The 15,120-nt window shown below is 32.3% G+C and overlaps 1 protein-coding gene across 1 annotated transcript; it reads left to right on the top strand.

Annotated features, from left to right (window-relative positions):
- The first annotated feature begins 2,136 nt into the window (after window positions 1–2,136).
- On the top strand, window positions 2,137–2,691 carry LOC118032556 (uncharacterized). The gene is made up of 2 exons (XM_035037278.2): window positions 2,137–2,320; window positions 2,438–2,691. Exons 1-2 carry the CDS (start codon window positions 2,137–2,139, stop codon window positions 2,689–2,691), a joined length of 438 nt encoding a protein of 145 aa, XP_034893169.1.
- The last annotated feature ends 12,429 nt before the right edge of the window (window positions 2,692–15,120 follow it).

Here is a 15,120-nt window from a genome sequence, read left to right as displayed (position 1 = left end):
TTACCACCAGCCTTTTTTTTTTAGAGCATCTTAATGATGCGTTGATTTGGTCTAATTAAGGCAGCGGGTGTTTAACCTTAATGTGAGGTCATGACACTAATTAGAATCTAAATACTATAATTAATCAGTAAAGCACAGTGGGTTAAGGTATGTGAACCATGCGAAGTCAAACTCTAATCCCATTTGCTCCAAAGTTATCGTCCTATCTTCAACAGGATGAACAAGGCATCTAAGGGGATAAATTAAAAAATAAATTACAAAATTAATGCCCCTCTTATGGCATGGGATGATGCTCAGATACATCATGGATGACAAGGGCTGTGGTAACATTGCAGTAATTGATGGCTGCAGGCAATACCAGCAACCGCACCTTAAAGCGTGAAACCACTCTCTTTGCTTTAATTATTTAGAATATTAAGTCTTAAATTTGGTCATTCATGTTTTTTGTAATGGTCGAATTGATCCTTTATTATAATCATTATTAAATTCTACTTCACATCTTTTTAATACTATCAATTAACTACTAATATAACTGTTTGTAAGAAAATAAGTACTTGAAAATGGATATCGGGAGGCAAAAGAGCAATTTCTTACATAAATTTGTTTGAGAATGTGATTGTAATTACTTTTCAAAGTGTTTTTTACTCGAAAATATATTAAAATAATATTTTTTTATTTTTAAAAAATTATTTTTGATTTCAACATATTAAAACAATTTGAAAACATAAAAAATATTAATTTGAAACAAATAAAAAAAATTTAAATTTTTTTAAAAATGCTTTTAAAACGAAAAAATTATGCACGAAAATGTATTTTTGTTTTTGGAAATGTTGCTTAAATGGGTTTTTTTCTTTATTTGAAATAATGTTGCCTGAATTGAACTCCATTGACATTAAAAGACTAATTAAGTGGACTCACATGGAACATCAACACTAATTAAGCTCACTTTGCTGTCATTGGCCACCAATAATTGCCAGCTTAAGAAACCCACAATTTCTAACAAATCCTTCAATTCCAAAGACACAGGATCTCTCAAATGTCAAAATTAGGTACCACATATTACCTTGAACGAAAACAAATTGCAACACCCACCACCTGTCTGTGACTGGAATGTGACGTCTACGCGCCGCCCACCATTTCTCCTTAGAATGGAGACCAAACAATAAGATTTTCCCTGTCCAGTCCTCAATAAAAAAACGAAAAAAAAAACTGACATCAACTCAAAAAACACTTTACACTTTTACACTTAATTTCTGTATTTTCATGAAAACATGAAGCATAAAGGAGGCATGATTTTATATCCAATATTTTATATTTTATATATTTAAAATATATTTTTTAAAAAAATTAATTCTAAAATTATCCGACTAAAACATGTTTTATCTCAGGTCGACTTGATTTTTTTATCAAATCAGGTCGAGTCAATCATTTTTTATTTTTTATTAAACCCGGGTCATTCTAGTCCTTGAGTTAACCTCTCCAACCAGTGCTTGTTTTATAACTAGGATTATTATAATATTATTAATTTTAACATTCAATATAAACTAAAGTTAAAAAAATATATCTAATTATATATAAATATATACATACACACACACATATAATTTAACAACAATACATATTAAAAATAAAAAATTATTTTTATACTATTTAAAAAATTATATTACCAACTTAGTTGATCTAAATAGCATCTCCCTTGTAAAATTTTTGGCAAGAATAGGTATCCTCTGATTTTATTTTAGTATGAATTTTTATTATTATTATTGAATCAGCAAACAACACTTAATTTTAATACCAAATCAGCAGCCAAACCTTAATTTTAGTATAGGAAAATTGGTCCAAATACAGTGTGTGTGTGTATTTGTTTAATAATATTAATACTATGACAAATAAACAATGACCCCTCCCCCTCTCCCCTTCCAATAGATGATCAAAATCGTTATTTATTATATTTGCATCATAATCACTCACCTTATGCTACTATATTTTTATTTATACTTGTCATAAAGAGTAAAAAACCACCACCTCCTCCTCCTCTTCCCCACCAGAGCATATTCTCTCAAATTCAGCAAGTCACATAATACACTTTTTTCAAGTTTCTTTCTTTCCTTCCTTTTCTCTCTTGATTCATCAACTATGTCTTCTATGCTTTGTTCACAAGGTGTGGTTCTGGCCACAGCCATGGCTGTTTCCGGCACTGTAATTCTCCTTGCCTTTCGCCTCCAAAAATCTCTCCCTCCTTCTGGTCAATTCCCTATTGATCTTCATCACCGAATTCCCCAGTCTTCACGACAAGCTCTAAGGTCTTGTATCTCATCAGGTAAAGAAACAGCAAGAAAATCCTGTCATGCATTGAGCCTGTGCAATTTCTCAGTTATAAATGTTCTTTTTTAACTTTCTTGGCTTATGGTTATTGGGGTTTTTTTATTCCTTGAAGAAGGGAAGAAGAAGGGGAAGAAGAAAAGAGTGCACTTTGCAGAGGATGTGGTGGATCCAAGAGGGGATGGACAGGAGTTTAGGAGGCAACATGAAGCCATTTTCCTTAGTCAAAATTCTTGTTCTTCTTCTTCATCAACATCAACAGAATTCAAGAAAAACGGTCAACAAAGAAGAATGCCTGCAAACAGAGCTGCTCTCTACAATGGGATTCTTAGGGATCGTGGGGTTCAAAGATTGGCCTACTGTTGTTGATTGACTCTTCTTGTGTATAACACCTTGTGTTTCATTTGTAATTTCCTCTTTTTTTTCCTGTCTTTCCACATGATTTTTTTTTTTTTACTTTTCTAGTTCCTACGAATTTTACAAAAAATAGGAAGGGTGGGGGTGGGGGTCCACAAGGCTGGACCTGTTATTGTTTCTGATAATGCTAATTGGGTATATAGAGTGGATCTTCATGTGGAGAGGGGAGCATTTTGTTTGTAGATTTGATGAGGGTAGTAATCTTCTTGGATTTTGTTCATAAGAAAAAAAGGAAGTTTCAAGAAAATATTACCTGGCTTTTCTCTGCTTCTCTGTATGATTTTGTGATATTTGTGTCTCGAAACCATGCACTGTTTCTGGATTTCACGGCTCAAATGGTAAGTTAAAGACCAGGTCAAAAGAACGGTAAATCAAAAGGAGAAACCCATGATTTCTTGACTAAAACATGTCGGGATTTTGAACTGGTACTGTGTATGACGAAGATTATTCAAACTCATCCTTATCTCAAATCTTTCTTGAATCGATTGAGAATGTAAATTTAGCCTTGATGTTTTCTAGGCATCTAACTGCTGTGAAAATAGAAAGGAAAAATAAAAAACACCAGGCAAAAATACTAGCCAGACATGCTAACACGATGTGCTCCAAATTTGGAGGCTAAAAAGTAGAATTTCCAATCCAACACGAGCCAGCCAGCCAGCCAGCCATATGATACAGATTAGCCCTTTGAAATGCACAAGTATGACAGCCCGTACTTGGGCCGGCTCCGAAACCACTCGCAAACATCCCACGCCGAACTCTTATTTCGAAAAGGAAGATTCCGATTCAGTACCACCTGGTTTGGTGTATCTAATTGTCAATACTAATCTTGCAATTTGGGAAAAGAGGAAACTTGTGGCCTTTTCACTCATTTGTGTCCTAAATCAGTCGATGTCATGTGTGGATGTTTTCTTACACTAATTTTCATCTTCTTCTATTTTCCATCCATACTTACCTAAAACACGAATTCTTGCTGGAACTCATGTTTTCATGTGTTTTTTGTGATTATTTATTTTAAAAATATCAAATATATTTTTTAACTGTTTTTTATAGTTTTAATATACTGATATTAAAAATTAAAAAAATTATTTTAAGATATATTTTCAGTAATTAAAAAAATATCATGCATTACAATATTAAACACATATTAACATTACAAGCCAAACTCTCTTATTTTGATAAACAGAAATTAAATTCTTTTGATTGATTTCAAATAAGTTGTCTACATGTTTAAAAGAAAAAAAACATGATTTCATGGATTTTGTGGAGATTTTTTTTTTTAGCTTTGTTGAAAAGAAGAAAAAAGAAAACTACGTGTGTGCATAATAAAGTTAACAATCTTTTACAACAAGAAGCAGCAATTGTTACTAGAGTTTTTTTTTTTTTTTTTTAAAAAAAATAAAATTGAATGTGATTAACACTTTATGGAGTGTGTTTTGTGGCCCTTCACACACGCATGAACTAACCACATGTAGAAAAGTGTGCGTCCAAGTGCTAGGAAGCTTCCTCCTTTTGATGCCACTCCATTCCTTTATCTCTCAGCAGCCCATCAATTCATATATTAAAAAAAAAAAAAAAAAAAAACAAAGACTACGCCATTGACCTCGTTATTGCTATTTATATTATAAATATCACGCCACGCATTGCACCAGTTTGAAATTTTTAATTTGCGATGTACTTTGCGTGTGGAAAAATATGGTACGCTTGCAATGACTTTTCAATTCTTGAACTTTAAGCAAATAAAAGAAGTCAAAGAACCCATATGAGAAAATTCAGCATTAAATAAACTGAAAGGATGGAGACGAAGTTTGTTTGTGGTAATCTCACCAGAGATTTGTTTATTTCCTTGGTTTTTTCACATCAGCATTTAAAAAAGATTGTTAAATTAATTTAAAAACATCATTGTAATGTGAAGAGAAAATATAAAGGAGGGCATTGTTGCAATACACATGGCAAAAACTTATTGGAAGTACAAGTAAGAACAAAGAAACCTCTAGAAAACAAAAGAGAACATGGGAAACTGGAGATCTTGTTGGGGCTGCATTGATCTTGGAGCAGAATCTTTACATCACATATCAGCTATCTTGTCTTTACAATTTTTTGTTTTTGTATTTTGGAAGTGCTCTGCCATGAAGATGTCTGGCTGTGGGGGCAATTCAATTCATCGTGATATCTGTGCGTCCCCCATTTTTCTTTCCTTTTGCTCCCTTTTTTTATTTTATTTTATTTTAATTTCTTGGCCCTAGGCTGCTCCTTTGGAGACTCTGCCATGTTGTAGATTTCCAGAAGCATGTTAGCCAACCTACCCAGTGGAGTGTTTTGACCAAACATCCCAGAAACTGAAGGAAGGGGATCGGTGGCAGTGCTATCATCTTATCCACATTCTCTCCCTCCAAGCTTGGATTTTGATTGGACAGCCCATGTGAGATCTGTAGTGCTATTGGCTAATTCAAGGACCAGCCATGTTTCTCTCATGGGTGGGATGGACAAGAAGGCTGCATTGTTTCATTGTTGTTATGTAAACCCATTCCTCATTTGTTGTTTTCTTTGCATGAGAAGACACTCACTTTCTTTTTGCTTTTACTACCTGAGAAACTACGGGTTCTTGCATAGTGTTTCCCGGCTGTTTTTTTTTTTTTTTTGAAAACCTGTTTTTCATTATATTTATTAGAGAATAATATAAATCATATTTTGGGATCTCACCTAAAAGCTTAAGCTTTTTGGTTGAATTGGTTCTTTAACATGGTATCAGAGTCTTGATGACCAAGCGGTCACGAGTTCGAATCTCACCATCCCCATTTATTTGATAAAAATTAAGTACAAGGTTATGTGGGCCTGTGCAAGTTTCAAGCCCAAAGGGCTTTGACTTGAGGGGGTGTGTTAGAGAATAATATAAATCATATCTTGAGATACTCACCTAAAAGCTTAAGCTTTTAGATTGAATTGGTTCTTTCACAATATTCACTATCAAGAAATTAGCGAATATAAATAGAATCATCCATGGATAAATACAGACATAAATTTATGCCAGTACAATTGTTAAATCTGGCAGTGACTTGTGTCTCTCTTACAACCGAGAGATAACCTTAACAATCTCTTCTCATTCCTTTCCTTGAATATTGTATAGGGTCTCGATTTAATGGCAAACTTTAGCTTTGCTATCAATAAATATATTGTTAAGGGTTCTTGGGCCTATTTTCCCCTGAAAGACTAGCATGTGAAGTGAGATTTTCCCTCACACTTAGAAACTCTCCACCGATCTCTCTTCCACAACTGATGTGGGATATAACCCTAATAAGTGAATTGTAAAAAGATATTTGCATATTTTGTAAAAATAAATTGAAAAATTACTTATTAATATTTTAAAAATTACTTATCACGAAAAATAGTTACATATATAACATTAAATGTAATTATTTGACTACTCACAATAAAAGAATAAAGAATGTGATATAGAAAGTGTAATGATGGGGAAAAAAAGAATTTATTATATCATTCATTTATATATAGTTTATTTTATAAAATATAACTATACATATAATATAAATATTTTAGATATGATATTATAGACATGTAACTATTTTTTTGATGTTTGGAGAACATTAAAAATAAATTTATTTTCTATGGTATCCACATTTCATAACACAATTTATATGATTTAAAATGTATTATCATTGTATGATATAAACATGTTTTGTATTTGAATGTATTTTCTAGCAATATCATCTAACTTAAAGTATTTTATACACTACTATATCATATTAATATAATTTAAAGGAGTACTTGAGGTCTTGGCCCAGCGATTGAAGGGACTTGTTCCTTTCCTCTACATCCTGGGTTTAAACTTCACCGTGTATGCTTGTCACCCCCGCGGTGCTTTACATGCTCACTGGGTTTGCAGGATGTTCAGTGAGCCGTGGGATTAGTCGTGGTGCGCGCAAGTTGACCCGGACACCCACGTAAATAAAAAAAAAATACACACACTTTAAAGGAGATTTCCTGGCTGTTCTTCAAGGGAATGAGCTGGAAATTTGTTTGGAAATTAAGTGGTGTGAGAAAAGATTCATGAATTTGAGACTGATATGGTTCGTTTTCTTAAAAAGATGTGTAACTGTTGAAATAAATAGCTGTGAATTAGGCTGGGAAGATTTTTTCCCTTCTGGTTTGGGTCATTTTCACGGCGTGTTTGGCGAAGATTTTTGAACCATGAGACTGATCCACCTAGCAACCTTTACAATTCAGCTAAAAAACAAATTGGGAAGGGAAAAAACCATCGAAACAAAGATTTTAATGTCGACGGCCCTCAAGATTCTTTGTTCTTGAAGCAAAATTAAGACTTTCAGTTGAAGTTGGAACCTGACTCGAAAATCTATTCCCGGAAAGATTTAAAATCTCCAGCCGATTTAGGAGAAAGGGATAAAAGGTGGTGATTAAGGCTTTTTTTTTATATATAAAAAAAAATTGATGTCAAAATTATAATATTTAATAAAAAAATCCTTTGGCTTTTAATTTAGGTATGATAACAATCTTGAATAATCCAATTTTTTCTTATATTGTTTTTTTGGCATGCGTTAATAAGAATATAAAACATATAAAACTTGAATTATTTTTATTTTTATTTTTTCATATAGACACATGCATAGGAATAATCAATAATAATTATTTTTTTGTTTCTTGGATGGAAATTATTTTACAGTTCATAATAAGGTTTTATACGAAGAACCAAACTTATGATAAAAAAAAAAACAAAGTAGTATTCATCAAGATTAAAAAAAATAATTAAAAAAAAAAGAGAGAAATTTTTGTCAAAATATTATAAAAAATTAAAGATAAAATAATATAAAAAAAATTATCTTAATATATTTTTAAATAAAAATAATTTGCATGTTACCAAACACATTTCTACTAGCATCAATTATCAAATACTAAAATGAATAGGAGATGATATGTATACGATCTATATTTAGTAGTATAATAGAAGTTATTTTTTAAAATAATTTTTATTTAAATATATATTAAAATAATATTTTTTATTTTTAACATTAAAATAATTTAGAAATATAAAAAAAATTAACAAAAACTCTTAATAATGATAAACTTTTATCCAACCAAATTTCAAAAGATAAAAGGAAGTCTCTGCATCAATCAAATCTATTTGCCGCATCATCTGTAGAGCATCGTACCAGTTAAATTGACGTGTGACAGACGAAAAGTCCATCTGGTTGCATAGTAGCCAGTGGTTAGTGTCCCAATCTTTCTACATTCTATTATTGCAGTAGTTCAATAGTTCACGAGAAAACATCATCAAGTTTAGGGCATCACTGACACCACCACTCGCGAATATATTTTTATATTTTCATTTTCCTCATTGATTTTCTACTCTTCGAATCTTATCGTTTTTCTTCTTTCTTCTTTATTGGATGTTAGTTATTTTATATACAGATGTTTTTTATTTTTTTACAGCACTGTGAAATTCCATTAATTAAAGACATAAATTCTTTGTAGGAGTTACTTGAATTACCCTACTTTAGACATTGTTTATTACATAAAAAAGGGTGAATTGTTTGCAGGAATACATTAAAAAAAGGGCTGTCGCTGATAATGAAGAACCTAATGGAATGTTTGACCCTTTTTCTAGACTTCACAAAGCTCTCTCATAGATTATCTAGTTGTAGACCCCCCGTGCTAAAACTTGTTTTACGGCTAAAGTAAATTAACAAGTGCCCAGTTGGCCGTGGATGCAATATAAGAAAATTACATGCTTCTTGATCATCCATATCTCTCTCTCTCATGGCTTTCATATGCTATGTTTTCTTACCTTGTCTTAATAACAACAAGACACCCCAACACCTAATCAAGAATATTATCGAGACATCTTGACCGAGGAAGCAAAATTAATCTCCATCACAGAGTGAGAATCCGCTAAGATATACATCACCACGTAATTTTACCCTTTTAAAATGTATTTTCCTCAAGAATTACAAAAGGATGGGCTCCTCTTAGGAGCATAGGGTTCCTTTTCAAGTGGTCCATGACCTCCCCATTCGGTCAACAAAAGAACCAATGCTTTTGTTTAACTATAGCCTCTGATCTCAACTAACTACATAGATAATGTTTCCCTCATCTCGGTTGGAATTGATAGAAAAGGCATTTCCTTTCCAAAACCTACCAATCAATCAATCATATGACACCACCCTTTCATTACCGCCCTTCAATCATGTTTGCCGATGTTCTTTGTGCCCTAATAACATAATCTAGCAATTATAATAAGCTACGAACATGACCTCACTTGCCTGTCTATGGTGGGAGAGTTAGGTGCGTGTTGGGTAGGCTCATCCTCGTCTGATTAGTTATAAGATGGTAAGAGCCGGTGCTGTGAAGATAAGGATTAGCTAGTGACGTGAATCATTTAATTAAGATTAATGCTGTAGTTCTTGTACTTCATTGGCTCCAAATGACGTTGCTTGATGTGGCTTAGGTTAGATGTTGGAACTTCCCTAACATGATTAAGGACGCCAATGTTAATTAAGAATGCGAATGATGCACGCTTTTGTTTCTAATTTGCCAACAAATTTTAACTGCCAAATATCTGACTTTGTACGTACTTCTAACTACCTTACTATTTTAAGATGTAAGAAATTCATGTTCTTTATTATTTTCATTCTTTATTTAATTCTGGATCCATGTGGGATCTTAAGGTGGAATTAATCTCTGGATTGGCAAGAACAATAGTTATGGAGATTTGACGAAATTATTGATCCAGTCTACTCTTGCCCAAGTGAACTTTTGGCTTTACTGCTTATTGAATCGCATCAATTTTATAGTTTAGAATTTTGATCCCTTAATTTTTACTCAAATGTTAAGCCACTCCTTAGTCCACAATCTTTGAAGATCTATTGCATATTTACAGTAAATACTCATCGTTTGTACTGTAGTTGATGTTGTATGTAGAATCTGTGCTGACCATAATTTATCTTACTAGATTTGTGTGACTCCATTGTAATAGACGAGATGCATTTTCATTTTCTTTCAGGCCTCTGTAGGGGTCGACGTGCTCCCTGGGCCAGCCAGAAGGAAGGTCTCCAATCAAGATTTAATTTGTGCCTAACAAGTGTTTTTGAACTTCAATGTGCTTATCTTGGCCTAAAATTAATCTTAGTGAGCCTTGAACCGAGAATACATGGGAAAAGGCTGCAGAGCTTTAGGATGGCAATTTCGTGGACCAAGCCACAAGTCTCCATCCATTTGGATTTTAGATTTTTGGCCCGCACTCTGCCATGGCCCGAACTATTTTTTTAAGAAAATATAAAAAAATACACTAAGAGCATGAGGATTTTTTTTACAATGATATTAAACCTGGGCAAAAAGATAAATCTTGAAATCCCTTAACTTTGATCCTTGCCTGGTGAGAGTTTCCAATTAAACCATATAAAAGCTAACTTGACGTGAATTAATTTATGTAATAGGTTTAAATGAAAATCAGATAATCAACAAAAACATGATCAACTTTTAAAAAAAAAGAAGAAGAATGTTTTTAAAAAATATTGAGACGGGGACATATTAGATGACTCCGGTCATACACGATTTGATTCATGAACTTAGCTAAATTTAATAATTTTTTAAAAAATATTTTTTACTTAATTATATGATAAAAATTAGATGTTCATAATTTCAAGTGTCAATTCTAAAATAGATGTTTGTTAAAAACCATGACAACCCTAAATAAAATAAGAAAAAAAAATCATTTACAAAGTCTATTTCTCAATTAATCCAACATCGATGCATGAAATGGGAAGGGGGGGAAAATAGTTTTTATAATTATTATCAACATCAAGTTAAAGATCAAATAGCCTTTAAGTTGACGATTAAGCCCCTAAAGTCAAGCTTTAAAAGTGAAATTGTTTTTAAAAAAAAGACCCCAGACCCAAGTTAAGTATTGTTTTGCATTTATAGACATTATAGTAATTTAGCTTTACAAAAAAGAATAAAAAATAGCAGTAACCTCGATCAATTAAAAAATAGTTAATTCACAATAATTGAAGTTGTACAAGTATGAAAGCTATTATAGAAAAAACTAATAAATTAATTATTTCAACCCATACTAATTGATTCCGGGTAAATCTTCTAAATCTTAGTTAATATTTTAAATTCACAATCCATAAAATTAAAAACCTAGATTCAATTAATAATTTCAACTATCAACTAATTTCATTCTAAATGATGAAACTTGAAAAAAAAATTCCATATAAAAAAATTAACCAAAGCAAAAAAGAAAGGAATGAGCATCAAATATAAAATGAGAAAAAAAAAATGAAGGGGTGATATTAAAAAAAGAGATTTAAAAACTATCTTAAATAGAAAAAAATATTAAAATAATAAGGACTAAATCTAATAGACAAAAAAATTAAAGGAGGATGCAATTGCAAAGGAAAAAATTTGATAAATGAATAAAAATAAAACAAATAGAAATAGAAATAAAAAAAATAAAGGAAAAAATCAAAAGAAAAATAAATTGATGGGATGATTTGAAAATCATGGAGGGCTAGGCATGATTTTCCAGGTAGAAAGAGGAAAAAAAACAAAATATTAACAAGGTAGCAAAGATTCAACGACTACATGCATTATACAGGGAGGGAGAGAAGGTTGAGACTAATAAAATGATGCGGTGAAATCAAAATTAGCTACACACTGCTCTAAGGTAGAGAAGTGGTTGACGCGTTCAATGCATACATCAATAATTTTTTGCTTTTTATTTTTTTGAAAATACAACTCTACTCTTAGGACCTAAATACTATTTAAAAAAGCCATCATGCAATTACACCGTAGCTCCTCAAGCCAAGCTTTTTAAAATTTAAATTCAAGGGTAATAAAGTAATTATATTGTAGCAAAAAAAAATTGAAATGCTTGAAAAACCATTAACCAAAGTTAAATGATTTTTTGCTTTTAAATGTAGCATATGTAAAAATATAATAAAAGCCATCAGGGCATTTCTCAAATGACAAATGAACTAAAGTAAAGTACTATTTTACCCCTAAAAAGGCAGAGTTTTTTCGAGGAAAATATCATTATTATTTCAATGTTACAATCTATAATGAACAAATGCCTAGAGTGATTTTTCCAAGTATTTTAGTTTTTCTCTTTAACCAGACATGTTGCCCGCCGCTGTCTCCACATAAAAGGAAAAAGATGAAGAGGTCGTTGTCTTCCTTAAAAGAAGCTGATAGAAGCAGAAGGCAGAGTCGTTGAAGTCCCAAAATCCATATATTTTTGAGTTTTTCTCTTTAACTAGTCATTGATTTTTCCATACCAAGAGGTATTGTTTCAGAAAATCCACTTGGCATCAGTTATCCAAAATCATGGTTTTGTAAAAGAAATTCCAAGCCACAAATGCCATCTATCATCTTCATCTAGTGTTTGGGCACTCACTAAAGCTTTTGAAACCAAACTATGGCAAGACAGACACTGGGAATTAGGGCACAATAACAACTCACCAAAGAAACCATATTTTTCCTTTCCTCTTACGGCTCCTATGCGCCATTGAAACCAGAACTACAGCAACCTTTTGATAATAAAAAACAGGCATGACAATACAGTCAAATTTGTAAAACCAAAGGGAGCTTCAAAGGTGAAACTTAAACTCAAAAGCATAATAAATACAAAAAAAAAAAAAAAAAAAGGTCCTAATAGCAACTTGCCGCTAGTTTTACAATACTCAACAGGATTGCGACCATCAATTCTAAGATTTGAAGCCAAAGTAGTCTCTATGAATATATTCTCGTTCACTGTTAATCCCCTTTTATTTGCCAATCTTCCATCCATGAAATTCTACGCATTCTCAAATCATTTTCATATAATAACCCAACTATGCAATGCATTTTCATATAATAACCCAAGTGGTTAAAGTGACGGAATTCAAAATTATCGGGTCCCATGCATGTTCATCCCGTTGTCCGTTTTTGTTTTAGTTTTTAAATTTTTTTGGGAATAGTATATTGCAATAAAAGAAAAATTATAATTATTAAAAAAACTTAGACAAATGGTTTTTTTATAATGCAACTAAATTAAAGAAAATATTATTAAATAGAAAATTGTTTCAAAAAAATGGATAAAGAGTTATTAAAATTGGGTAAAAAGATATTTTAAATTTAATTTGTTAAATCAAGTTTAATGATAGTTATTTTTATTTATAACTTGAACATGACTTCGAAAAATACTTTGTTACAGTACATACATTCTTTAAAGTTTAACCCTAAATCCTAAAACGCTTTTGGCGCTCTTGTCAGCAAATTATCTCAAGCTCTCTCATTCCCCCCCTCAACAGTTCCTTCTTCTTTGTTTCAATACGCCCGTTAATCTCCAGACTCCTCGCCACAACCCCACTATTGGTTCTCTCCATACTCTTTTTTCTACATTAAATCAAGTTTAATGTAATACTTATGTGTGTTTGAAGATCCTGCTATCATTTTTGTTTTTCTTAACTTGGCTTTTGGCATTGAGAGTTAGAATTCCAAAAACCAATGAAACCCATGTATTTTTTCTTAGTAGTGTACGTAGAGTTGTCTGCTTTGTTAATTTTAGGGTTGTTTTAAGAGATGGGTTGGTTGCAATTTCATCTTGGAGTGCAAAAATTATAATTTTTTATTAAGGTTTTTGTAAATGGGTGCTTAATCAAATAATGGGCATGTTTATTTCTTAATGTTGGGGCTTAGGATCATATGTACAGTGAATTTGCTTGATAAGTGGCATGTTAGGTTAGATATGGTTTTGTTGCCTTTAAATCTTGAAAGGAATCAAAAGTTCAGTTTTTGTGATGCTTTTGGTGAAGTGGTTCTTAATCAAATGATAGGTTTGAATTTGTTTTGACGGGTTCTTGATTTTTTTTCATATTCGCAGTAGCTATGAAGGTGAGATCATCAGTGAAGAAGATGTGTGAATTTTGTCAGATAGTTAAGCGTCGTGGACGGATATATGTAATCTGTAATTCTAATCCCAAGCACAAGCAACGTCAGGGGTTCTCAACATTTGCTTATGGTGGACTCATGTGGGTATTCCCTCTATCTCTCTAATTTGGTTTATTTTGATTTTCAGATGCTTGTGATTTTAAATGGTTTCTTTTTGTATAGGTTTTTTTAACACTTTTAAGCATCCAATTATTTGATTTCCTCTTCTAATTAAAAGTCAGGTATCTTGTTTAAATGACATGCTTGAGATGAATTTTGGTTAACAAATATTCTTTTGGAGATTGATTTCCCTCTTAAAAGTTCCGGCATGTTCATAGAATCTGAAACTGAAAGGCCTGTTTCCTTGTTGACCTTTTTTGTATTTGTTCTGTTTTGCCACAAATAAGCCATCTTGTCAATTGATTGATCAGTATTTTGGATTGCTGGCAATCCCTAGATATCATTATTATACAAAAAAAGTCCCTAGATATCATAAGATACTTTGTCCCTTGCTGAAGGGCTCTGAGCTGCTTCAAGTTACCGATGGCCTCCTGCACAAAATTTACGAGGGACACAACCATAAATCAATCATGGAGACCAGTATCTTGTCTCTTCATTTTTGTCTGTTACACTACAGAAATACAAACTAATTTATAAGCTGGAGAGTCCTGTACAGTCTTGCGCTAGTAGATATGCATGATTCATTAATTTCGTTTCATGTCATCGTGATGTTGAAATTCCTTTGCTATTTTTGGAGAATCTCGATCATATCATTCTGAAGTAATATTGGTCTGGTCTTGATCTCTTTTTGTGCTTGTGTATGTGTGTTTTTGTGCTTGTGTTGCACTCATTGAGCAAAGGCATGGACATTAATAGTTCAGTTGAGAACAGTTTATGTTGACAAGTAGCTATCAATTTGGCACATTAGGCATTGAATTTAATACGGATGCAGTATGAAAACACCTTTCCAGTTGAACACCTGTGGAAATTTAATAATGCGCTTGCTGATATATTTCCCAGATCTGCGGAGACTAGTGCCCCACAGAGAATTATACCCAGTCAAAGCACAGGGGTAGGTCTGGCTACTCTCATACCCAAAAAGCATGAACCATCAGCCATGTATGGATGGAGGGCTGCCCTTTCATCTTTCGTTTTCAAACAAGGGAATTAGCTGAAGAAGAATTGAAGTTGATGGTTGACTGGTAGTATCTGTTTTAGGCCTCATGAAAATGTTAATCACTCATCTTTTTTTCCCAGCAATTTGTTTCATTACTTGGCTTGGACATTCACTTTTTTGTTGATACTCATTTCAAATCCGGTACCATTGTCCGGCTAATACCTTAGATCATAGCGACAACCAATAAATGAGATCATAGCGATGTGAAATTTTGGTTTGTGTTTTCACATGGGGTTATATCTATTTATTTATTTGTAATTGCCTAA

The sequence above is a fragment of the Populus alba genome, chromosome 6, assembly GCF_005239225.2.
Source record: "Populus alba chromosome 6, ASM523922v2, whole genome shotgun sequence".
In the NCBI taxonomy this organism is placed as follows: domain Eukaryota; kingdom Viridiplantae; phylum Streptophyta; class Magnoliopsida; order Malpighiales; family Salicaceae; genus Populus; species Populus alba.
Note: the sequence above shows the minus strand (reverse complement) of the source record. Positions and strands in the feature narration are given on the sequence as shown.